We start from the raw sequence: 25,649 nt of genomic DNA on the forward strand, positions 1-25,649 counted from the left end.
AGTCAAATTTTATATCAGATTTCTCCTATCAAGAGGTGAGAAAACCAAGATTTTCCTAAAAATAGCTAATTCTAGACAGAAAAGGAATATAATGTCCAAGACAAGTTTGAAATGCAATCATTACAACAATTTGAATGGATAATAAACAGGAAGTTATAAGATTGTGTGAAATCCATAATAAGTAGCTTCATTAATAAACCAGCATTAGTTTGTAAAGCATCTTGCACATGGGTATCATCTTTCTTCCAAAAAATTATTACATTTCAAGGTTCTTTAACCTATTACCCTTGTATCCTGATCAGTGTCCTGACTCTTCCAACTTAAAGGTTTCGACCTTTCTCTCTCTTCAGATGATACCTAGGCTGGAAACCTTCACAACCACTTACAATCTCTCAACTTTCACTGAGGGTGAGAGTGGGGGGAACATTGACTTATAATGTAATACAGGCAACAGTGAAGGCAACCTCTACTTAAAAGTTATTTAAAATAATCCCCCACCATCACCAAATAATTTTGACATCTTAAGAAAAAACATTATTTGAAAAAAAACCTGCATTTCTTCCAGTTATACTACTAAACAGTTGCCTAAGATAAATACTATAATCTTGAAGAAAAAGACAAGTTAAATCAAGCTGCTCAACATTTAATCTTCCTTACAATGAATTTTACCCAAAATAGAAATTTCCATGGTCAACACAAAATAAAACTGATAAAGTCAATAAAATAAAAAGTAAAATTTCAGATTTTACATTCTCTACATAGATTTAACATTTTCCAGGCCAAACCTAAAAAAAAAAACAAAACAAAAAAAAAATTGCTTTGCAATCTCTTCTTCAAATATTTTTCCTCAATCTTGTGGAGAAGTAAATACAAGCAGGATATGCATGCATACATTTAGCTGAATACCAAAGAACCATCAAACCACTGACCACACTCACCTTACGTTAGTTATATGCTGCTGCACTGGCTGATGCTGAAAATGGTCAGGCCATTGATGATGCAGGCAGAATGATGGAGAGGGTTGAAGACAGCAGGCGGTCTGATATATAGGTGAATGGTTTTGACATAGAGATGCAGAATACTCTGAGTGTGGCTGCATGCAACACGAGGCCACAGGAGATGGTGCTGTGGGACCAACTTGAGAATGGCACTCTTGGTGACTGCTATGGTTATTCAAAGAGTGATGGTATGGGCAAGGATGGCAGCATTGTGATAACATCTGGGAGGTTCTTTGGTTGTCTAAAGGCAGAAAAGAAGGTTTAATTGTGCCATTAACTTGGAGGCATCCATTTGGACTCACTTTTGTTCTAGGTGCTTCTTTGGATGGGTGCTGCTGGATTGCAATGTCTCCATCGTAAGATGTAAGGGTACTGGAGTTGGGCATAATGTCGCCATTGCTCAGGACCATAAAATCATTATTTCCACTGCTCATAGCCATGCTCCAACTTCTTTGCTATGAAAGAAAATAAAGTAAAATGAGTCTTTGTTCAGAAATATGTAAGCTGGAAAGATGGGCAAAGATTTAAATTCATTTAGGGGCATGAAAATAACACATGTAATAGAAACAGTGATTCATTCAACAGACATTGGCTGGATGAGCTTTCTATGAAAGGCACTATGCTACATTCTAGGGAAGATATAAAGATAAACAGAATAAAATCCTTGCCTTCAAGGACCCTACAATCTAGTTTAAAATAAACAAAATTAATTGCCTGGAAAGATCTATATTTTTAAAAAGTTAATAATGTAGAAATTTAAGACACACCAAAGCAGTAATAGAAAGGAGATGTAAAATTAAGCATAACTCATTAACAAATTGACCTACTGGCCTGACCAACACCATCAATAATTCATAAAGGTTCTCTATGATCACACTGCTCCTTCCTAACTCCTCTTCTCACCTCTCCCTCCCTTCTTCTTAGTTTTGATCTTAACTATATCTAGCTCAAATGAGTTCTTAAACATCTGTGAAATAATACACACAAAAATGAGTGTTGATAGCTGAAGGGTCATTTTGCTGCATGTACTTATCCTGAAATTAATCAATCATTAAGCATTTATTAAGCACCTATTATGGGCCAAGCACTTCACTAAGAGCTAAAAGTCTAAGATATGTTTGTGGATCTGGAAGGCTGGATATTTTAGGAAACATCTTTAAGTTTGAGTCTATTTCTAAGTCAATGAAGCCCTAAAAATAGGTTGAAGAAAAGAAATAATCAACTTAAGCCAAGCAATATGGCTAATGAACCACCAGGTATAAAAGTTGGTGGGGAGGGGAGAGGAGGGGAAAGGTGGGGAAAAAGGGGAAGTGGAAAGGAGCTAGATTAAAAAATAAATGTTTGATAGCTAAAAAAATTTGGGGGGGAAATTGAGGATTACAATAGGAATAACAAAGGAAGCATACTATGTCAGCATTAGTCAGCCACAAATCATTTTACTTATTTTATAGGAGATGTAAAATGCACAGTCTTATGGAGGTGGAAAAAAAAAAGTTCAGTATGCAGAATTTTTAAAGTTTTAAGCAAGTCTGTCATTTTTTGGTCCTAATCAGAATTTTCTAAAACTTCAATAGAATTCCTAGTAGTATGGTCAAGCTCAATTAACAACTCACTGGAACACTAATTTAAAGCAGATAATAGAGAAAGGGGAAAGTGATATTCTTGGTCTCCTGATCCAAATCTGAAAGCTAAAGAAAGAAATCAAACCAAATATAGTAGCACATTATGGTCCAGAACTTGAAACAAGGTACTAAGTGGAATTAAAGAGACAATGGTTAAATCTAGTTTAGCGTTGATTTAATCCTACAACAAATAATGGTTTCCTAGTGATATAATGATTGGTTTGTACTCATTGTGGAGCACAGCAAGAACTGAGAACCACAGAAAAGAAGCTGGTAGAAGCAGAGAAGACAAAGAACTGGTGGCAGGAGCTCAAGCTCTCAGAACCAAGGAGAGAGATAGGCCTCTAAGAAAACTAGCCAAGCCCCAAGTGAAGGAGACAGCACTTTGAAAGAGACTTTAACCCCTGGCTACTCGTACTAAACTGAAATGACAACTGCTCCCAGAGACCCCAAGAAAACCAAAATGGAGAACATTACAGTAGCAGCTTCACTGAATTTCTTCGGTTGACATAGACAGCTTTCAGAATAAAACTTCTTGAACTCAGGCTTAGAAATTGGAAGTGAACTTTTCTCAATTTCATTTTGATCTGGGTGGAAGACCTATGGGAAATACTGGAAGGTATTCCTTCTTTTTAGTTTACATTTGTGATAATTTGAACAAATATGGATTTCCCATAGAGAAGATTTTATTTCAGATTTTATACATCTTTAGATAGAAGCCAAAAGCTTCTGAGTTCAGGAAGCCTGTAAGCAAGCTAGCAAATATGCTCCCAGAATAGGGCATTAAAATTCTGATATTAGTTTTGGATTCATAGTGGAAGAAGACATATAATCATTGTATTGAAATGTGAATTTTGTTTCAATATCTTGGATTTTTTAAATTAAGTTTTTATTCGTGTCTTTTGTTGCTTACATCACCCTAGTTTTCCCCCTGCCTCTCTCAGAGAATTGTCTCATATCAAACTATATTTTTAATTTAAAAAAGAAAAAGATTAACATGACCCATTAATAAAACATAGACAATGTACAATATTGCACATGGACCTCCTACAGTAATCCACAGATGATGAATTGAAAGTATCTTCTCATATTTTCTCCCCAAGGCATTCTTGCTCTTTATAATTTTGCAACATTTACTTTTAATTTTTTATATGTATGTAGTTGTCTTTTTCATTTATACTGTTGTAGTTGCATATAGTTTTCTTTGCTCTGCTTTGGCTCTGCATCAATTCATGTTTCTCTGTATCCATCACATTTATTATTTCTTACACCATTCCATTACACAATATTCCATTACATTTATATACCAAAAGTTCTTTAGCCATTGGGTATATATTTCGTTTCCAATTCTTTCCTATCAAAAAAAAGTGCTAATATAAATATTTTGGGGTATATGGTGGGTTTATTCTTATTCCTGGCTTACTTAGGATGTTAGACTAGTAAGAATCTCAAGGTCAATAAACATGGATATCTTAAACACTTTATTTATATAATTCCTGATTGCTTTCCAAAATGGTTATACTAATCACAGTTTCTTCAACAAGTGTGCTTATCTTCCTAAAAATCCTTTCAAAACTATTGCCATTTTTGTCATCTTTGCCAATTTAAATGGTGTTAACTGAAACTCAAATTGTTTTGATTTGTTTATCCCTTATCATTAGTGATCTGGAGCATTTTTTCATATGGTTAGTAATAGTTTGCAATTCTTTTGAGAAGTGTTTATTTATATCCTTTAACTATTTATTATAATTAATATAATGGCATTTATATAGCACCTTAAGGTTTAAAAGAGCTTTCTAAATTTATCTCTTTTTTTGATATTCACAATAACCATGAAAGTTAGGTGCTGTTATCATCCCTATTTTACAGATGAAGTTATTGAGGAAAATAGAAGTCAAGTCATTTATCCAGGTTTACATAGCTAGTATCTACCTGAGGCTGAAGACTTGAACAAATCTTCTTGACTCTGGGTCCAGTTTTCTATACAATGTCTTATCAAATTATCTCTATTGGAGAATGGTTAGTGGGTATTAAAATCTGATACTAAATATGAACTCTTAACAAAAAAGTGAATTTAGTACAAGTCTGTTTGAGCTTCTGAAAAAGATTCCTATATAAACTATACCAACTATTATACATAATTTACATTGGTTTATCTAAAGGTCTGTCAATTCATTCCTCTAATTATCTTGAGTGGGAATGACTAATTCATTCCACAATAATTGATTCAGTGCTTTGTATATTTCTGGTACCTTAAACAAAACCAAAAAAAGTCCCTGATTTGAAAAAGTTTATATTCTAATAGAGGCAAATGGAATAGATAAGTTTATAGATAAATGCAAACTATATGTCAAATAAAAAGTCATATAGGAGGTAGGTGAGATAATCAAGGAAACCAGAAATTCTGAGAGGTAGTTGTAGACCAATAGCTAGCATTTATAAAGTACTTTTGAAGGAAGAGAGGGAGGGAGAGAGGAAGAGAGGGAGAGAGGGAGAGAGGGAGAGAGGGAGAAGGAGGGAAGAAGAGAAGGAGGGAAGAAGGAGGGAAGGGAGGAACAGAAGGGAGGAGGGGAGGAAGGGAAAGGAGAGAGGAAGGAAGGGAGGAAGGGAGAGAGGGGAGGGGAGGGAAGCTGGGAGAACTAATCAAGTACATATTAAGTGTCTGGTTCTATGCTAAATGCTTTACATATGATATCTTATTTGATCCTCACAACAACCTACTTTACAATTGAGGAAACGGAGACAAATGGAAGTTAAGTGATTTGCCCAGAATTACACAGTAAAGGATGAGGATTTGTTCATATCCAGCATTCTATTCAATGTTTATATCCAATCATCCAATAATTAGTCATCAAACAATTTTGGAAACAGGAATTTACAAAGGGGGTAGCTGAAACAGAACAACTCCCCAATGGTTAGGAAGACAAGTTCCCACAAATGCATACAGAGTTCAAGAGAAAGTACATGCAATGGATTTCACTCCTTCTAAACAGATCAAAGACTTTTCTCCACTTATTTTAATGCCTTTGATTGATTAGAGCAATAATTACTCTCATTTGAGTACAATAATACTTTAATAGGGGTGAGGCAATAGATTCAAGGAACCTCCACCCTAATGATAAAAAGTGTTGGACTAATAACAACATGGGTTATAGTCCTGTCTTCCAGAAATAGACCTTGAGCAAATGCACTTGAAAAAGAACTGCGTTTGGAGTTAGAGATGTAGGGTTCTACCATGATGTGTTTTCTCCAAAGTCTACCACTTAATATTTGTGAAACCTTAGATCACTTTTAGTTCTAGATATGATCCTTGTCAAAATCAATCCCTCCATTCCCTGGAATTAAACCACAAATCTACATTCACTCCCTCTCATTCCTCAATTCTATACAATCTGTCTTCTGAAATAATTAATCAATTAAAATCTTTTAACTACCACATCATCAGCAATATCTTATAATCACTAAATTCAAAGGTCTTTTCTGAGCCCTAATCCTTTTGTTCCACACTGTTGTTTGTACCATCTTCATGAATAATCTCTCCTCTCTGGGTTTTCAGAGCTTTCTCTAAGCTCTCCACTTATCAATGTACCTACTTTTCAGTTTCCTCTGCTGGATAATCATCTATACCCTCTTCCCTAACTATTGGTCAGACGGTACTGTCTATCCCAAGTCATCTTTAATTTTCTCTCTACAGCCTTTTGTAGTGATTTTATCAGGAATCATAGACTTTTACCAACATTTTGCAAAAGATTCCCAGATTCATGTGTCCAACCTCAGTCTCTCTGCTGAGTTCTAATCCTTCCTTATCAACTGCCCAATGGGTAAAGGATGAAATGATGTGATTAAATATAAATAGGGAATTCTGACAATGTTAATAATAAAAGCAAGGCAATAACAGTGAGACAAGTATGTGTGGGCTAAATGAGGATTTTTTTTTTAACATCCTAAATGCTTAAATGACAGTGATTTCCATCTTCCAGAAGAACATTTAGAATGAGAAACAAGTGGAAAAAAGAAGCACAGAAACTAAATCAATTAATGATTTAAACCTGTGTAAATAATTTTTGTTGTTTGCTTGCTTTCTTTTTCTTTCTTTGTCATTTTTTCTTTTTGATCTGATTTTTCTTGTGCAGCATGATAAATGTAGAATATATATAAATATAGAATATAGAATATATATTGGATTGTTTGCTATCTATGGGAGGGGTGTGGGGCAAAGGGAAGGAGAAAAACTTGGAACAAAGTTTTGCAAGGGTGAATTTTGAAAATTATCTTTGTATTTTGAAAATAAAAAGCTATTATTAAAAAAAATTTGTTCTAAAAATATAACACACCTGTAATTTACACAATCTGTACACAATTTGTTTGTTACTTCAAAAAAAGTTTTGCTCATTAAAATGACTGACCACATACATTGTAATGCAGTGGGCAGGAAAGAGATATGCCAGACAAAAAAAAAAAAAAAAAGGTGAGGGGGGAGGCTATGAAACTATAATAAAAACAACAGCAATAATAATAATAATAATTAGCATTTACACAATACTTTTAGATTTGCAAAGTGTTTTACAAATATCATCTCATTTGATGCTCACCACTGTTCTGTTATTATCCTCATTATACAAATGAGGAAACTGAAGCAGAGGTTAAATGATTTGTCCAGGATGATCACACAACTAGTAACTATAAGTAAGGCCAGACTTAAAAGAAGTCAACAAATATTACCACTTTGCTATTTGTATAAATGTAGATAGCTGGAAGGTATCTAAATTTGGAAAAGAAAATGAATAGTTTAAAAAAAAAAAAATCTGTGTTTAAGTAAGTTGCTTTCCTTAGGGTATGAAATATATTTAACTTGCCAAAAGAAAGCTCTTCTTTAAGATCTGGCTTTAAATCCCTAAAGCAAGCTATTTTTAGTGAATTTCCTGCCTTTCATAAATATAATATGTCAACATCAGAATGTCAAAAGTTCATAAGCTCAAATCTCAGATTTCACCTATTCAGCTGGCATTTTATGTCCTAAGTGCTTTGATAGTTTCATACTGTGAGGTTTTTGGTCAATAATTGTTTTACAATGCATGTTTTATGGAGTACTAATTCATCAGACAGAATGAAAAAATAATGTGGAAAGATGTTGCCTAACACCAAACCAAAAATTTATATATTGAGTTTTTGTATAGCTCTCAGATGCCTATCATAAAGCAAAAGGCTTTCAAACAAGGATTGATTTTTGAACAATGATCAGACTGAATCTTTTTAATCAGAAAAATTAGCTGTTCACTAAGTACAGTTAACATTTTGTCTGTACTATGTGCCCAATCTGGATAGGAAGATCTTCAGGGTTTCTGGCCAAAATAGAAACAATTACTATTTACACTCAGAATCTTCAAAACCCAAAAAGTGACCAAGTAAAGCTTAGGCTGGGATATATTGTTAGACAATCAGTAAGAACCAGAGTGACTTGAGTTTCAGGCATGGTTTTTTTTTTTTTTTTTTTTTTTTTTTTTAAATAAATGACAGAATTATTAAGTAAGGGAAAGAAAAAGGAGATCCAGTTAGCAAATCCCAAGAGAAATCTGGCTTTCACTGATTGGTCAACAATAGGTCCTAGTCCAAACCTCATTTAGTTATTGTTTGGGTTTTGATGGCTCAGAGTGAGCAGCTATAAATAGCAGGTGTTTCTGTTGTGGCCAGAAACACTCAAACACTCAGGATCTTCCTTTCTCAGATTGGCAGGTTTGGGGTTTTTTTTGTTTGTTTGTTGGTTTTTTTAAAAACAAGGTAAAAGAATCCTATTTTTGCCTCATTTTTTACCTCTTTTTTTTTTTTTTAAACTTATCCTTAATCATTGAATGGGCATTGCCTCAGACAAACTGAGACCTAGTAAAGACTTTAGCTTGAAAAATTGTGCTTACTTCTTATAGAATAGGATAGTTACAATTGATAGGTAGAAAAAGTATGTATGAACAATGTGACCAGAACATCAGGTTTCTGCTTAAGTTTTTTTTTTTTTTTTTAATGCTATTCAAATTTGAGTTTCCTCCCCTAGCACTTATAGAAAATTGATTGTATAAAATTTTGTCTGAAGAATAACATTACAGTTATTCTCAAAGATTCTCTCATTACTGATCTTGAATTCTACATTTCCTAAGATAATTATAGGAGGTTCTGTTCTTAAGGTTTTTTATTAGTTAGAAAGAGATAACAGGCTTGCTTAATTTAAAATTTTATTAAAAATACTTTCCATACATATAATAACTATACAAAACTTAAAAAGCAATGTAGCTTTGTATTATATAGTATTCCAATTGTTTCAGAACATTAAATGATGGACAGAAACAGCTACACCCAGAGAAGGAACACTGGAAATTGAATATAAACTGTTTGCACTATTGTCTTTCTACACAGGTTGCTTATACCTTCGGAATCCAATTCTTACCATGCAACAAGAAATTTAGTTTTACACACATATATTGTATCTAGGTTATACTGTAACACATTTATTATATATGGGATTGCCTGTCATATAGGGGAGGGAGTAGAGGAAGGGAGAGGAAAAATTGGGAAAAATGAATACAAGGGATAATGTTGGGGAAAAAAAAAAAAAAAAAGAACATAATGATCAGATCCTAAAACCTGACTTTTAAAAATAAACAAAAGGCAAGAAATTGAACAACCGTTTAAGAGGGTTGTAAATATAGAAATAAAATTGCTCCTTATATAAACAATCATTTTCTTGCTCTTTTCAAGAGCTACTGTTTTATAGCATTAATGATTCTTATAATAGCAATATTTGTAGATCTCTTTATTTATCTTTTTCCCTTTAAAAAATGGGCAAGAATAAGCTGAAATGGGGGAAGGGAGGTCAGATCAATAACACATAGCCATCTCAGCACCCCATGACTTAAAAAAAAAAACTTAATCATGACTTGATATTTTCTCTCTTGGCAGTACCTGTAGATTTCTTGGGGCACAAAAGGCTATTTCCTTGTCAGAAGGTCCAACTTCCACCACAATGAAAGACTTTTGTTGCTATTAAATAGCTTCACAAGTTCTTTGATCCTTCTTCATTCCTTGCTTCTGTGTTCCTTTCTTTGACCCTCCAACCTCCAGCCTTGGGTTGGAATTGCCCTCTGCTTCTTCGGCTTCTTTCTTTTCCATTTTGTTTTCCCTTTGAAGCACTTCTATTCTTATAGAGATCCTTCCATTTCTCTGATAATCTAGAGAAATGGAAGGCATTTTCTAGTGCCTTCACACTCTGCATTTTACACCCTCCATTTTGGACGGTTCTATGGTTACAGTAGAAACACAAATATGCCACATTTGCTCTCCAATTATACAAATTAAAATCTGGGGCTCCTATGAATAAAAAGGAAACTAACAACCTGAGAGCTATGTAGGGGCAGTCTCAGGAGCTAGGGGCCCCTCAGAGCTCTCCTATCATTACTGTTGTTGTTTCTGCTGCTGCTGCTACAATTGTGATTGCAGAACTTTCATTGACTTTTCTTTCCACCTAATGCTATTTGGTTGGAAGGTTGATTGAGCAATTAACATGTCTCTATCAAATCCTTAAAATCTAGTACCTCTTGCTCCATGATATAGCAAAAATATTTTCTACAAAAATCGATTAAAGAAAAAATCCATAGTCTTCATTTCTTTCCTAGGCATTATGCAGATTTAAAGTTGGAAGAGGTCTTTCTATCCCAACTACTCATTTCATAAATGAAGAACTAAAACACAGAAATATTGTAGGATTAGCTCAAAGTCATAGGTAATAAGCAGCAGAGACAGTATTTGAATTCAGGTCATTTAATATCAAATCTAGTACTCTTTCTATTAGACCATATTGTGGGAAAAATCTTTCCTTTCAGCTACCTTGTAAATTGAAGAGGATTTAGGGGCTATGCACATATTATTCTATAAGAAACCAACTTATTTATTGATTAGCTATGGAACCATTTGCATACTGGGGACATTATCCTTCCCTAAAACTAAAGGAATAGATGCTTCATAATGGCTGTGTAAACCATGAATTATTTCAATTACAACTTGTGGTACCATCTACTATTTTTCATGAAAAACTTTAATTTGGTCTTAAAGATTGCTGAAGTGGTATGTGGTGATTTTTTTGGTTTGACTTTGAAGTTCTGAAATTCTGCCTGGAATTATGCTTATCTCCCCTAAAGTATCCAGAGATTCATGTATTTTTCAAAGTCTCTCAGACTCCAAAAAATTTATCTTGTATCAAACTCAGATATCTTTTTCTTACTCAAAAGACTAGATGGCTCTGGAGGAGAAAGTGAGGCAGGTGACCTTATTGTGGCATCACCTCCCTGATGTCACAGTCTCTGGAAACAAAGGACAAACAACTCAAAAGAAAACAAAAAAAAAGCAATGATTCATCAGAAATAATTTTGTGTGAATCCATTCAAAGGATACAATGAAACTATACTTTTTTTAAAAAATTACATTTTTATACAAGTCTGTTAAGAATGTGGAATTAATGAGTTGTGAGGTAAACTTTACATATATAAAATGCTGGTAACAATAAAAGTTCTAGAGAATCATTAAAGGAAATATCATCATTATTATTCTCTGAGAATTTCTTAGTCCTATCTTTATAAAAGCCCTTATAGCACCAATGTATATAAGATACATAAGAATGGCTCTAATCTTGATGTAAGAACTAATCAACACTACTGGAAAATCAAAATCTTTTTTGAATATTCTAGGAACTCTTTAAAAAATTAATTTTAAACAAATATCCAGAAAGAGATTTTATATCCCAGATTTCTTCAGTTCATTATCTAATATCCTCATATTTTTTACATATATCTCTACATGTAAAATTTTTTTTTTTCCTTTGGCTTGGACCTGTAATTTCATTAATATAAAGAGTTCCTGGTGTGCACCTTCTGGCTAATTTCAAAATTAGAGAGTAGGCTAAGGTACTTGCCTTATGTCATTCACTCAGTATAATTTCTTATAGCTGCCTAACATTAATAACAGAACAGAAAGTGAAAAAAAAATAAAGTAAATTAATTTATTTTGTTAAGTTGAACTAGTCTCAGAAAGGTATTCTGATGCATTTTTCTGTATCTGCATATGATGGTATCTGCATCTGCACCTCCATATGGAAATTAGAGAGGCTCTTGTGAATACATAATACATATATTCATCTCATATTATCAATCAATAGTCATATATGTATTCTCACATGACTAGGTATGTAAAAATGCCAAAAAATGGAGCATAAACTCTCAGAGGGAAGAATTTTTATGTATCAGCCTATGTACCAAAACATCAATTTCCTCATTTTGTTTTCTTTCTGTTTTACCATCTCCAATAAGAATGAGCTGATGAATGTAAATTAAGAAAAATTTTGGTTGAAAATTAAGTGGGTTCTTCTAAGTCTAGGATAAGTGATAGTCCCAGTGGCTTGCTGGAGTCAAGTGAAGAGCCAACTGTTAATTTTTTAGTGTGAGCACGTACAAGTTGGAAATTGAAAAATAACTATAAATCAAGACTTCATTTATGTTTTTGTTGGTAGTGGCTCCTAGAAGTTGTAGCATGTGCAATAGCCACACCACTCTAAATCAGATTGAGGGTAACTTGAAGGCCTCAAATCTGTTAACAAATTGGGAAGAGAAGGCAGGTTGTCTATCCTACCTATTCCCCTAGTGGAATAGATGGAGAACAATTTGTTCAAATAGCCATGAAGGTGGCTGAAGCAGATATTGTGGATGGTCAGACATCCAATACACTAAGGTCATCCACCTCATCCCTGACCATCACCAATCATCACAAAAGTGAACTTTTGTCCTGCCATACAATTTTGATGATCCTGGAAGAGAATGTGAAGCTGACACTTTTCTACACCTCTACCTCACTTAAATCCAATTTATACCCAAGTCAAGTCAAGACATCATTTTGTGATATAATTATTCATTTTTGAGAATTAAGGACTACCAACATCAACAATACATTTAAGAAAGTGATGGTGAAAATGTTACTGATGCAGATTAAATTTTAAAGTACATTTTTTCCCTAGAAAATACATGTTAAAATATGTTAAACATGTATTTGCAAATGCTTGGATAAGTGATTGCATATCTCTCAAAATTAACAGAAACATCCCCTAAAAGGATTTTTCAAAGGCAATATTAACATTGCATAATAGTGAAAATTAATGCAATCTTACCAATATTTTTAAGTATTTCATTTAAAATTAGCAGGCTACATAATTTTTACCACTTATCAATATTATACCAGGCAATGTACCTAACTAAAATAAACACTAATATCCTGAAGGGGAAAAGTATATTGCTACAAGTGAGTCTTTTGCTTTTATGAATATTCCAATGCTTCCAAATCTGACTCAGCTATTTTTTTTTTTAAAGAATAAACTAAGTCTCTGAGGCTCATGTTAACTTGAATAGCATTTATGTAATACATACATTAAAAATAACTAAAAACTACAATTCCAAATGAAAGGTAAAAATGTTTTCTTCTATTGAGTGTTTCAAGTATTGCTTAAAGAAATTTAAAAGTACTAGTATAATTTGGCAGCTAAATGTTGCAGTGCCACTTTGTGCCAATCCAGGAATCAGGAAATCTTACTTCACTTACTAGCTGTGTAACCTTTGACAAGTCTTGACTTAACCCTGTTTGCCTCAGTTCACTAATCTGTAAAATGAGTTGGAGAAAGAAATGGCAAACTACTCCAGTATCTTTACCAAGAAAACCTCAAATAGGATCATGAAGAATCACATACAACTGAACAAGAACAGCAATATAATTTGAGTAGGTATTTAAATCTTCTGAAACACTTATTTAAAGTCTTGTATTGGTTCCTGAAAAGACTACTGAAAAAGGGGGGGAGGCATGTCAGTAAAAAGATGAGAAGGGGGAAAATCTATAATTTGTACAATTAATGCTGAACAGTTTACACTAAGCTAGCAGCTGCCACCTCAAATGTTAAGCACCCCGGAAATGATGCCTGAAACAGGAAGGTTACAGCATGTTATGAAGAATTTGGATTTGGTTTGTTAAATTGGATGTGTTTTAGCATTTGGATTAACTTCACCTGTTTCTTTGGCTGCAAGTGAAAAAAGTTTCCTGTGCTTTAATGTTGAAGGGATTAGGGGAGAGAGCAAAGAAAAGCTTAACATAACATCAGCTCAAGAAAGAATATGTGGTCAAATGTTTGCAGTTAGATTGACATCAGAGCAAAATTCATTTGCACTTATGTAGTGGAAATTTGGAAGAAACTGTCACATAGCCTCAATTATTTATAAAAGTTGGGAAGAGAGTTTAGGAAACAGCTAATTTGACTAATTAGTTTATTTGGCCACTTATGAAAAATTATATCTCCAGCTTCTATTCAAAGTCCTAAATGGGATGTTTAAAAACACTTCCATAAAAATATGTTCCACCAAATTTAGTACCAAAAAAAAAATAATAATAATAATAATTGAAACTCCTAATTGTATTTTAATACATCTTAAACCTTTTAATCCTAAGGTCACAGACAGCTTCCAGACACCCAGACCATTATCTTCCCTCAGATCTGTGCCAAATAAAGGCCATTTGATGCTGTGGTAATAAACAGGACTCTCAAAAAGTGACAGTTCTCTCTCTAGGCCATAAATTTTCATCTGAAGCTATTTTGCCTTAACTAGTATTATAAAATGTGTAAATTTTTTACAGTTAAATAACAGTCTATCACTCCATCTCTCTTTTTCAGGAGAAGCAGTAGGATCACATTACTGAGCTTCACTAATGTTGCTGAACAGATCACAAGCATGCCCACCATTTCTACAGATTTGTAATACCTCAAATATCACAAGGACTTAATAATTAGTGACTCAAAGGAAAGAGCACTGTGGGAGGGGGAGAGTGCAAATCAAACTAAGAAAATTCTATTCCCACATATTGGCAGGCAATCAATGGGATGTGAAAGAATTTTTAAGATGTCTTTCGTGAAGCCAAAAACTGAGATCAATCACCATAAAGCACTTAAAAGCTGTTTGACTTTGGTGGTGGTGTGTTCTTTTTAAATACTACTTTAAGAATTATCTAGGCTTTTCCCACAAACGCCAAGTATCAAATACCAGGCACTTACTCCCTGCTGTTTTGTGAAGTTTTAGAAATAACAAATGAAATTTCGATAGAGCAACTCCCCTGATGGGCTATGCCCTGCTGCCCAAAAACTTGCAAATAAATCTTCAAGTGTATCACTTTTTGCAAAGTCTATTGCATAATCTGGGGAAAATGTAGGTGTTTATAGGTAACTTAAGCAAGGTCATCTTTGTTAATTTGATAGACATCTTCTTAAGAAGGTATCAAGTTTAAGATGATTTTTTTTTAAACCCACTTTAAATTGTTAAGTTGAAGCTCAGGAACAAATTTAATAATTTTTTTGTTAATTCCTGCTCAAATTATATACATCCCATTTTAATGCTCATTCATTCATTAGACGAATTTCCTGAATGATTCTTGTTGGCTCACAAAGTTGAACAAATTGGGATGATTTTTTTTTTATTATTCAACAAAGTATTCTTAAATTAGTACCAACTCTGTACTCAATTAGTGAATGGATTTCTGGTATCTGAATATGTAAGCCAGAATAATAGTTTGATTTAAATGATGGGTTTTTTTTTTAATTGATTAAGATTTAATGAACAAAAGAGCCTTTTTTTAAACTTCACAGCAAATATAAGATTTTTTTTTTTCTTTTTCCTCTTTCAAAAGGCTGATCTGTTAAGAATCTGATTTTACCTTAAGTGCCCATGACTGAATATTTCTCGCAATGGGATCACATTTATGAGATCTACACTTCCATATGGTGCTATTGCTCCCTCTCTGAGCTGGGTCTCCCCCAAAATGACTTTAGCACTTCAATGAAACTCTCACTACCTTAGAAAACTAAAACACGGCAAACAAAACTAAAAGAAAATATAACTTTGCATAAACAGAATTTATCTGTCTCCTACAAATTTCATGTAGGACTTTCACAGGTACACTCATTTGAAAACATTATAGGATAAATCCATTTGTTTAAAAACAATAATAATCATGATGTCTTATAGCAAATCAGCTAAATTTATTACAAAGATATTTTCTGAGTGATTCTCAATTCAGTTTTTAAAGCATATTTATATTTTATTGTATTTTATGTTTTTATAACATATCTTATATACTATTTATTACAAATGTCAGCATCTTACTATTATATCTCTGTAGTGAATGATGCAGTTTACCTTTTAGACCAAGGATCAGATATATATTAAAAAAAAAAAAAAAAAAAAAAAAAAACAAAAAAACACCCTGCCTTGTTTTCACATGGTTTAACAGTTTTAAATGAAAGGGTATAACTGAGCAAGCAGGATTTGGGACCATTCAAGTAGTCTAATACTTAAGCTTGAACTAAAAAATAAACAAGAGGAAAAGAAAGTCATTACTTAAACTTTTTAAAGTAGAAATAATTCAGTAGACTTAAAAGCATGGAAAGTGGTAAAATATACTGCCTACAAGCAAAGCACTGTCATAACTTTAAAGCTTATTTACATAGCTTAGTGAGTTTCCATTACCATCCATCAAAGAGAATTGAAGTTTTCAGAATTACAAGTTCCATGATCTAAAACAATACTACTTTTTGCAAAAAAAAAAAAAAAAAAGAGAGAGAGAGAGAGAGAGAGAGAGAGAGAGAGAGAGAGAGAGAGAGAGAGAGAGAGAGAGAGAGAGAGAGGGAGCAGAAGGAGATGAGGACACATGTATTATATCTTCCAACAATATTCCACATATTATACTTAGAAGCATTTTTTCAAAATTGTAAATGTGTTTCATGAAGTTTGGTCACTGGGAGATGCTAAAAGAGTTGTCAGACTGGCAAGTAATAGATTATTATTTTTTTAAGCCTTCAGGTTTTTGTTGTTTTTCATTAACCTTCATCAGTAGTGTCTCTTTCCCCCCCCAAACTCTTACATACTTCGAATTACTACCCCAAGGGGAAAAAAGCTAAATATTAATCAAGTCTGAAATTTTTTCTGACACTTGAATTAACTATAGATTTTAAAATTTTACATGAAATTACTTGTTTTCATTTTTAAAATAAATTCAAAAGTTTATGCAAAGCTTTTCCTAATTCAAGGAATAATTTAGTTGTGCTTTAGATATAGTGTTGTCAAAACTGCATCAGTAACATTTAATCATATTAAAATAACTCACATACCAATCAGTGTATTTGGCCTATTGGAATGTATTTAATGGAATTAAGATTGCTGTCTGAGCAGCAACCAGGAAGGTCTCTGCATCAAGATATCATCTCTACACATTGAAAGATATACATAATTTACTACATATTTAACAAATATGGACACATCAATTAACTGTCCCTTTTCTTATTTTCCAGTTTTATATTTTTTACTGGGTGATAAAAAGAACACTAAAGAGGCAAAGTATGAAATCATTTTAGACTATATATTACTATGAGAACTGGTAAGGTACTCTTACACTATCCTCAGCTCCATGAATACAGAACTTTCTTACCAGCCAAAAAATCTGCTTACATTATGGTCCAGCATAAGACTGTAACTCAAATAAACTCAACATGATTTAAATGCATTCATTCAAAGTTTACATTGGTAAATGTGTGGGCTCCTGTAGTATGAAATGCAAAATTACCAGCACAAACACAAAGAACAAAGCTGGATGTTACAATATTCTTACCAAAATAAGAAACACACATGTTTAAAAACAAGAACAAATGTATATACTACCTTTCAGCCAAATGAAGGAACTTCACCGGAGGATTTCTATGGGCTTCCTTCCTCAGGCTGTCTGATTTGCAAATGCCTGCAGGAGCAACCCCAGTAGCGGCTAGAGCAGCAGCCACACAACAGAAAGGAAAAGTTAGCCAGAGCAGCCCTTACAATGCCTGGAGACAAGGCTGAATGACAAGCACATGCAGATTGCCTTGAATTAGGCTTGTTAGGGGGCTGGAACTTCCAGTGTTTGCTCTCCTATAGGACAGGAGACTTTTTCTCCTCCTTAACCCCTAGGGGCAAGGTCTTAATAATGGTAACAGCTGGCATACAGAGGGGCTTGATCCTAGCACAAGGTCAGTAAGTCAGGATATGAAGGTGACATGTAATTTCTAGTCTCTTCCTGCTTCTACAGGGAAGCTGCACAAAGTGCTGTTTTTAGTTATAACCTTCTTTGATCTTTTTGATTTAAAGTTGCTTAGCTGAATAAAGCCACGTTAGATGATCTTACTCTTTGCTTGCTTAGAATGACGTTAAGTGTTACAAACTGGGTTTTCTGGGCTCTTAAGGCACTCCGTTTACATCATATAAATCAGTTGCTTATTTCCATACATCAGGGATGCATTGTTCCAAATAATTAATATTCATAATTTCAGGGTGGAGAGTTTACAAAGCAGAAAACGCTATTTTTAAATGGGCAGGTTCGTTGTCTGTAAGAAGGAAGGTATTGGACAAACAAGTTATAATTGATTTCTTTCTAGAAAATAGCATTAATCTTCCATGGAGTAAGCTGTAAATTTAGGATCCTGCTCATTCCAGAATTACGAAAAATCCTTTAATTATAGCATTTTTTTAAAATCCTTAAAAAACCCCTAACCTACGGCTGCGAACTTTGAGATGACATCAATAGCAAATGGGCAATCATTCAGCTCAAAAATATTAAGAAATGTAATCAAGTTTAATAAAAATTATTAAGAAAATCAGATGGCTGAATGCAAAAACAAAAACAAAAACAAAAACAAAAAAAAAAACCAGGCTACACATCCCACATCATATAAACTTTAACTGAATCAGTATTTAAGCATTTTAAAAATAGTTTTGGAAAACTGGAAGAAAAAAATAATGTATTTCTTTAAATTATGGAGGCAGCACATTTTTACCCATAGATAAAATCACTGAAAACAAAAATCAATTATTTTGACTATATAAAAGGATTTTTGTGCAACAGAAAACAATGTCTTTAAGATGAAAATTAAAACATTGAGAATAATGTTTTAAGTAAATGTTCTAGACATTAGTTTGCTATAAGGAAGAGACAGAAGTATATCTATAAAATGCACAGTAATTAATATAGGCTTCCCAATAAAGCAGTGATCAAATAAATTGCAGGTAAATTAAGGAAGAAATATAAATTATCAAAAATCCAGTAAAATAATGTTGAAAATCAGAGAAATTAAATTAAAAAATTTTGATATGCCATTTAAAACCCATCAGACTTGCAAAAACACCCCCCAAAAAAGATAAAATTCCACCGTTGGCAAGGTTTTTGTGAAATAGCTACTTTAATAAATTGTTATGGGGAATGTGGATTGAGGCAAACTAAGAAACAATATGCAAGTTACAGTCATAAAAGGTATCAGATGTTTTAACCAAATTATTCCAATCCTAAGAGTATCATAGAACTCTAAAAAAGGAGGAAAACATTTATCTATACAAAATATCCACAGCTACTCTATAGCTTTCCAAAAATTGGAAACAACTTAACTGTTCAACAACTGGAGGATGGTGAATAAATTATAATGAATATTACAGTACCCTTCAAAAAGAAAAACATGAAACATAAAGGAAAACGCTTTAAGAAAACTATACAAGCTGGGTGCAGCTAGGTGGCGCAGTGGATAGAGCACCAGCCTTGAATTCCGGAGGATCTGAGTTCAAATCTGTTCTCAGACACTTAACACTTCTTAGCTAAGTGACCCTGGGCAAGTCACTTAACCCCAGCCTCAGAAAACAAACAAACAAACAAAAAAACTATACAAGCTGATACAGAGTTGAAAGCAACATTAATAGAACTGTATACACTTTGACTAGAACCCAATTATTTACATTAAGAAAAGAAAAAATTAGAGGACAGGGACAAAGTTTAAAGAATTTAGGTAAAACCTGGAAGGTGACATTGAACATAGGTACTTTATTTGATTGTTCTTTTGTTTTTGTAAAATTTTTAGGTTTAAGCTTGTTAAAAGCTAGGGGGACTTGGGTAAGATTTTACACTTTATTTAATGTGCTTATTTCAGTGTTTTTGTTGACTTTTAATTTATAATAAAAATGTTAAGTGCTCTGCAGATTTTAAAATTTTATATAAAAGGGTTTTTTTGTGAAATTATGAAAATAATTTTTGGCAGGCTGGTTTTTTTTTTTTTTTTAAACTATCTGCAGAAAACAAGTAGATGTTTACAATGGTGGGGGAAAAACACTCTAATTTCAGGCTTCAGAGTCTTTAAAATATTACTGCAAACACATGAAATTCCTAAGACAAAAGATTTTAATTCAAAGTCTGCCTCCAATAGGCTATGTCAACTTAAACAAGTAACCTCTCACCCCTTTCTCCCATTGACCTCTTTCCCCCTCTGAAAAATAAAAGGATTACACTTGATGATCATCAAAATGCCTTATCAATTTTTAGATGACATCTTAGGTCCCTTCCAAGACTGAGGCACTAGAAACCTCAAGTTAAAATGAGAGAATGAAAACCCTTTTTGTAAATAAAATAAGACTATTCATCTTTGGCTATTTCTGTGGTATTCTGGTTTACAGTATTACTTTCATACTTACATACATGTTATATACGTACAAAGATATATACTGTGAATTTTTCTGAATTTTTCACCTCAAATCAATGGAAAAAATTTAAATTACTTAAATTCTAGAAACAAAAATCTAAAATCTGTACCATTTATACCACTTACTTAAACACTGCTTCAGATGACCCCTCCAAAAAAATTTATAATAGTTTCTTGGGTACATATAAAAAACATACCGTTTAAACTACACATTTGGTTCTGTTATATAGTGCTACCTATAAAGAACAAACGAGCCTATTTCCAATGTTCCTATACATTTTTTATGTTTCTTATTCTTTTAAAATTTACAGACTACATATCTCACATATTATTTACAAAATGCTATAGTCATTCCTACTAACTTTCCAAGGTTATATAAAAAATACTTGCCTTTTTTTTTTTTCCCCCCCAGGCCCGATTATTGACCTCTCTTTTCCCTTATGCAGCAGTAGTAGGCCTGGAGAAGGCCTGGATTTCAATCTTGCTTTACCATTAAGTTGCTGACTGAACCATTTCATTTGTCTGGGGATTGCTTCCTTATTTATAAAGTGTAAGGGCTGGACTACATACATAACTCCTAAGATCCTTTCTAAGAACATCAATGAATGATGTTATGACTACTAAAGAGGTTAGAGAGATGGTGATGATAGAGCTTGCACTGCTGGGTAATTCTAATATACCACATATATCTTATTTTTATGCTGTCTCTTCCTTTGACTGTAAGTTCCTCAAGGGTAAAAGCTATTTTTTTGCCTTTCTTTTATATCTCCTGCATTTAGCACAGTTCTTGGCATATAGTAGGTGCTGAATAAATGTTTGTTGTGAACTTACAAAATATCATACTGAATAAACAAAAGTGAAAGAAGGCTACATAATCCACCCTTTTATAACTGGTAGGGTTATTAAAAATTACTTTCTACATGGTTATTAACATAATATAAATATTATTAACTTTTAAGAAAATATTTGGCCATCTTTATTCTTGTTATATTCAAGTGCTGAACAGACTGTCAATACCTATTTTTTAATGAATATGTTATTTCTCCTACATTATTACCAAAATAGACTTTTTGTTTATTTGCAAATTAGGACCACAAGTTTCAGGCAAAAAAAAAAAAAAAAATCTGCATTAAAGTATTTTAACAAATTTTTTCCAGTCTGCTTTAAAAAAAAAAAAAAAAAGTATTGGGAGTTTGAAGTCAATAATTCTATATCAAAACACTTGAATTTCTGAAGCATACATCTTTATAATTTCAACTATATTTCAAACTTATGATTTAATAATGATAATTAGTTTTAAGCTTGACATATTCCAAAGTCATTAAAAAACTTGTTGGATAACTGTTAGCTGGCCAATAAGATTCAATATAAATGACTTGGTATGAACAATTTTTTCAAATAACAATTCTGAATTTAGTTTTTATGAATGGAATGTCAACATTAATAGAGGAAAATAAAACCAGATTTCACTGGTCACATCTGGATTATTTCAGAAAAGCACATGCACAAAATTCAGATGAAGATCCTAAAGAAAAAAAAAAATTAGATAACAAGGTAAGAATGGGAGGGAGGAAGGGGAGAATGAAAATGCTTTTTGGAAAACACCATCCCTGTCCCCCTCTCCCCTGCCAAAAAAAAACAAAAAATGAAACAACCCCACAAAATACCATATTTATTTGTTTATTTCACCTGACAATTCAAGAGCCAATGCTGTACATTTATGTGGCACTCCAATTACAACACTTCTTTCTAACCATTCAAAGTCATTATGCACATTAGCACATTGTGAAATCTAAGAACTAAACAGATCATACAAGCTGGGACATTAAGTTTGGGAAGGCAATTCAAAAGAGAGTCAGAAAAACTCCAGAAATTGGCCAAATGTAATCGTGCTCCAAGTTCACTTCTAAGTGGAAGGAAAAGATTTGTGGGGGAGGGTTTAAACTATGCAAGTGGGAGGTCAGCCAGTAAAATGCAAAACAGAACAAAAGCTCTGGTGCTTGAAAATATCACTAGAAATGCACAAGATAAAAGTCATGAGAATCCATAATGTTGACATCATCAGGCTAAGTACATATTATTTCCTGAAAGGCCGTAAGTTAAACGAAATTTCTGCTCCCTTTCTCATTCCAACCTTAACTTGAAACATCTAGGTTCTATCAGTAAGTCCTACATCTGTTTCTATCACCTATATATGCTACATACATTGCCAATTTTCATTTTGATCTAGAAGCCAAGTAAACTGTGTGTATAATTACTCTAAACCATGATAGCCAATCCAGTTTGCTTATTGGGAGGAGGGAGAAGAAAGGAGGTAAGAAGAAAGAAAGAATAAGAGAAAAAAGTTGAGATTATGTGGGAAAAAAGAAAAGTAAAATAAGGTAGGGCAACTTAGAATTCTATGAATTTTTCATAAAGTATTTCCTGTACTGCACAGTATAATATGGGGTTTAGTGCCCTCTTTAGATTTACAGAATGTTAGCAATTAAAGACTGAAATGTTTGTTTTCAACTTGATGATTAAAGATCATCTAGTCCAATAATTTTATAGTTTTAGAAATTAAGGTCCAGATAGGTGAGATGTTATAAACTCCAGTTAAAAGAATAGTGATTGGAAGAGTCAAAATTTGATCTCCAGTTCTCAGATTGCTCTTTCTATACACCATGTTGAGGGTTGTCAATTTAACTTTTCACTCTTTCACAGCTTTCTCAACTCTAAACACTTTGACAACTATTGCTCTTTAGGATTTTCCTAATAATCTAGAAAAAACATCTGGTTTCTCTTTATCTTAAGAAGTAATTCTTAATCATAATAGTTCTGTCTCAGACCTTCTGTTTTTCTGACCATAACCTCCTTTCCTTTTGCTGCTCCTTCTACAAATCTATAGAACCTGGCCTTTATACTACATTTGTGATGATACCCAATGCTGCTTTTCCCCCTTATTCTTACACATAAACACCCTCCTCTTTTGGTTTCATTTGCCTGCCTAACCATTATGGACCCCAAAATAAAAAATTCAATGTCTTTTTTAACCCTCTGTCTTCTGACTTTTGCCAGAGAAAGTTAAATATTTTACTGAGTTGGTCCACTACAATACTGTCTAATCTCAAATGCAATATGATTACTCAACAATTATTTTACTCATCACTTTTTAAACTTCCTAATTCCTCCTGATTAATTATCCAGGTATATACTAGTAAATGTTTAACAACTAGCTTTTTTGGCGAGGATAAGGAGGAGGCTATTTATAATATTTTAACATTTAATGTGCATTTTTTATATTTTCTGCAATACTTGCTTAAGTTTAGACAATTAACAAAATAATAAGCCCTGAAATTTTAACAATCAGTTCTCTTGATCCAATATGAACTGGTTCTAGCACACTCTTTGTAACTTTATGTCATGTTGGAGTGGTGCTATAGCTAGTTTGTTTTATTTGTTTGTTTGCTTGTTTGTTTTGAAGTAACGGGAACACTGTCTTGATCTATCTATACTTCATTGCTTGGAAGAAAGCAAAGGTTAGTGAAATATAATCTAGAACACCTGAAAGCAAACAATTCAAATAAGGGCCTTTCTGATTAGCTAAAAGGGAGCTCAGTTTATAGTGATTTACCAGTCTCAAATCAGTGAGGGCTGAAATGTCATTATAACTATAGTTGTGAAACATTCCTCAGGGTTGACAGGGGCACTTGTCACAATTACTCCCTCAGAGTTGTAGCCTAGGTGTTTTAGGAAGGTTTTATGAAATTTATTATTCATATTGTCCCTCCAGGCAGGATATGCCTGTATGGGATGGCTGACTGTCAATTACAGGGAGAGTAGCCACACAGCATAAAAATCCCCAATTCTAAGAGCACTCAACTTTAAATCAATGAAGATTTAGGATTGAGATTGAGTCATACTTCTAATTCAATGCAACTTTGTACCATGAATAACACTGTCACTTTGGCCAAGTCACTTAGGTTCTAAGCTTTACTTTCCTCCTATGAAAATGGGGACAATCATAATTATAATACATAGTTCAAACTAAAGTAAAACATTCTACATACCTTAAAAGGATAGATAAATGTATGAAATCACTATTAATATACTACAGGCTCAACTTGAGCCTACAGTATAACATGACAAATAAAAAATTAATATACCCCTTATTTTTTAATTGAAGCTTTAATTGAAGGCTGCTTTAATTGAAGCATAATACTCTAAAAGAGGAAAATGATTATCCTACTGTACATCCACTTGATTACATATTATTGAGAATATTTTGTTCTGTTTTGGAAAAAAAAATACATTTTAGGAAGGACACCGACAAGTTGAATTCACATTCAAAGAAGGATAACCAGAATTATGTGACACAAAAGCTAGGTGAAACAAGTATTAGATGAAGTAACTGGGGATGTTTAATGGACAAGACAGTAATCTTAAAGTATTTAAAGGACTGTCATATAGAAGATTATTTTTCTCAGACTTCCAAAAGAGACTCTTAAGGAGTATCTAGAGATACTCCAAAAGAAAAAAAAAAAAATAAAATAAAGGCTATGCAACATTAACAAAGATGCACAGATGTAAGCATAAGACCAAAGCAAAGAAAACAGGAGGATGCATATCCTAACCGAAAAACAGCTACAAAAAGTAATCCAAATTAAAAGTGGGAAAACTAAAACAGTGAGAATTTAATTTTTCTAACACTTAATCTTTCTCAAAGTAGCATAGACAGAATCAGAGCAATTCCCTCATTTCCCCTCCCCCAAAGAATAAGGGGTTTGTTGTATTTTCTGGGAGCAGAAAAGAAGGGAGAGGCAGAACACCTCACATTTCATAGTCTAGTATCAAAACAAATCATCATATCTGAAATAACTCTAAAATACCGGAGCCTAAGAAAGGCTATCAAACATTTTCTTGTGATGTGCCATGATTTAGAAGCAAAGCTTAATACGCCCATAGACTCTGGAGACCTTCCAAAACCTCCTTTCAGTTTGCAATACAAGATTTCAAAATAAGATATTATACCTTCACTGTAAAATTTCCTGGCACTGGGTGTACCCCTCAACTGAAAGTGTCTCTGCTTTGACTCTAATGTCCAGTAGAATCTTCTTTTAAACTTGCCAGCAAATTTTATTTAAAATTAATTTAAATGAAAATTTAGCATTTACAGCTAATTAATTAAAATGCTTGACAGGCAAGCTATTCTTGTGTTTACCACAAGACATATATTCACTGGCTTTTCTCATGCTATTACATAATGATAATTTTATCCCTAAAGTGAAACTTTAGACAATAATAATCTAGGCACTCACACATAAACATCCTTCTGTCATCTTTACCGAATCCTTAGATTGAGTCAAATTAGATAACATCACTTTTCTTATATATATGAAATAAAGTTCTAAGAAGTAGAATCCAAAAAAATACTAATCCAGTTAT

The 25,649-nt window shown here is 33.0% G+C and overlaps 1 protein-coding gene across 17 annotated transcripts in view; it reads right to left on the minus strand.

Moving 5' to 3' along the window:
- DISP1 (dispatched RND transporter family member 1) overlaps positions 1 to 25,649 on the minus strand; it is a 243,168-nt gene that overhangs the window by 62,797 nt on the left and 154,722 nt on the right. For 12 of the 17 annotated variants that reach the window (XM_074262656.1, XM_074262670.1, XM_074262665.1 and 9 more), the window contains one exon: positions 939 to 1,453. The exons of 1 other annotated variant lie outside the window; for it this stretch is intronic. In XM_074262656.1, coding sequence (XP_074118757.1) covers positions 939 to 1,453 — 515 coding nt within the window. Of the gene's footprint in view, positions 1 to 938; positions 1,454 to 3,664; positions 4,410 to 9,571; positions 12,340 to 17,397; positions 17,588 to 25,649 lie in introns of those variants that run through there. 4 more of the 17 variants (XM_074262662.1, XM_074262664.1, XM_074262669.1 and 1 more) reach the window with 4 other exon arrangements.

This window comes from Sminthopsis crassicaudata, chromosome 4 (assembly GCF_048593235.1).
Source record: "Sminthopsis crassicaudata isolate SCR6 chromosome 4, ASM4859323v1, whole genome shotgun sequence".
In the NCBI taxonomy this organism is placed as follows: domain Eukaryota; kingdom Metazoa; phylum Chordata; class Mammalia; order Dasyuromorphia; family Dasyuridae; genus Sminthopsis; species Sminthopsis crassicaudata.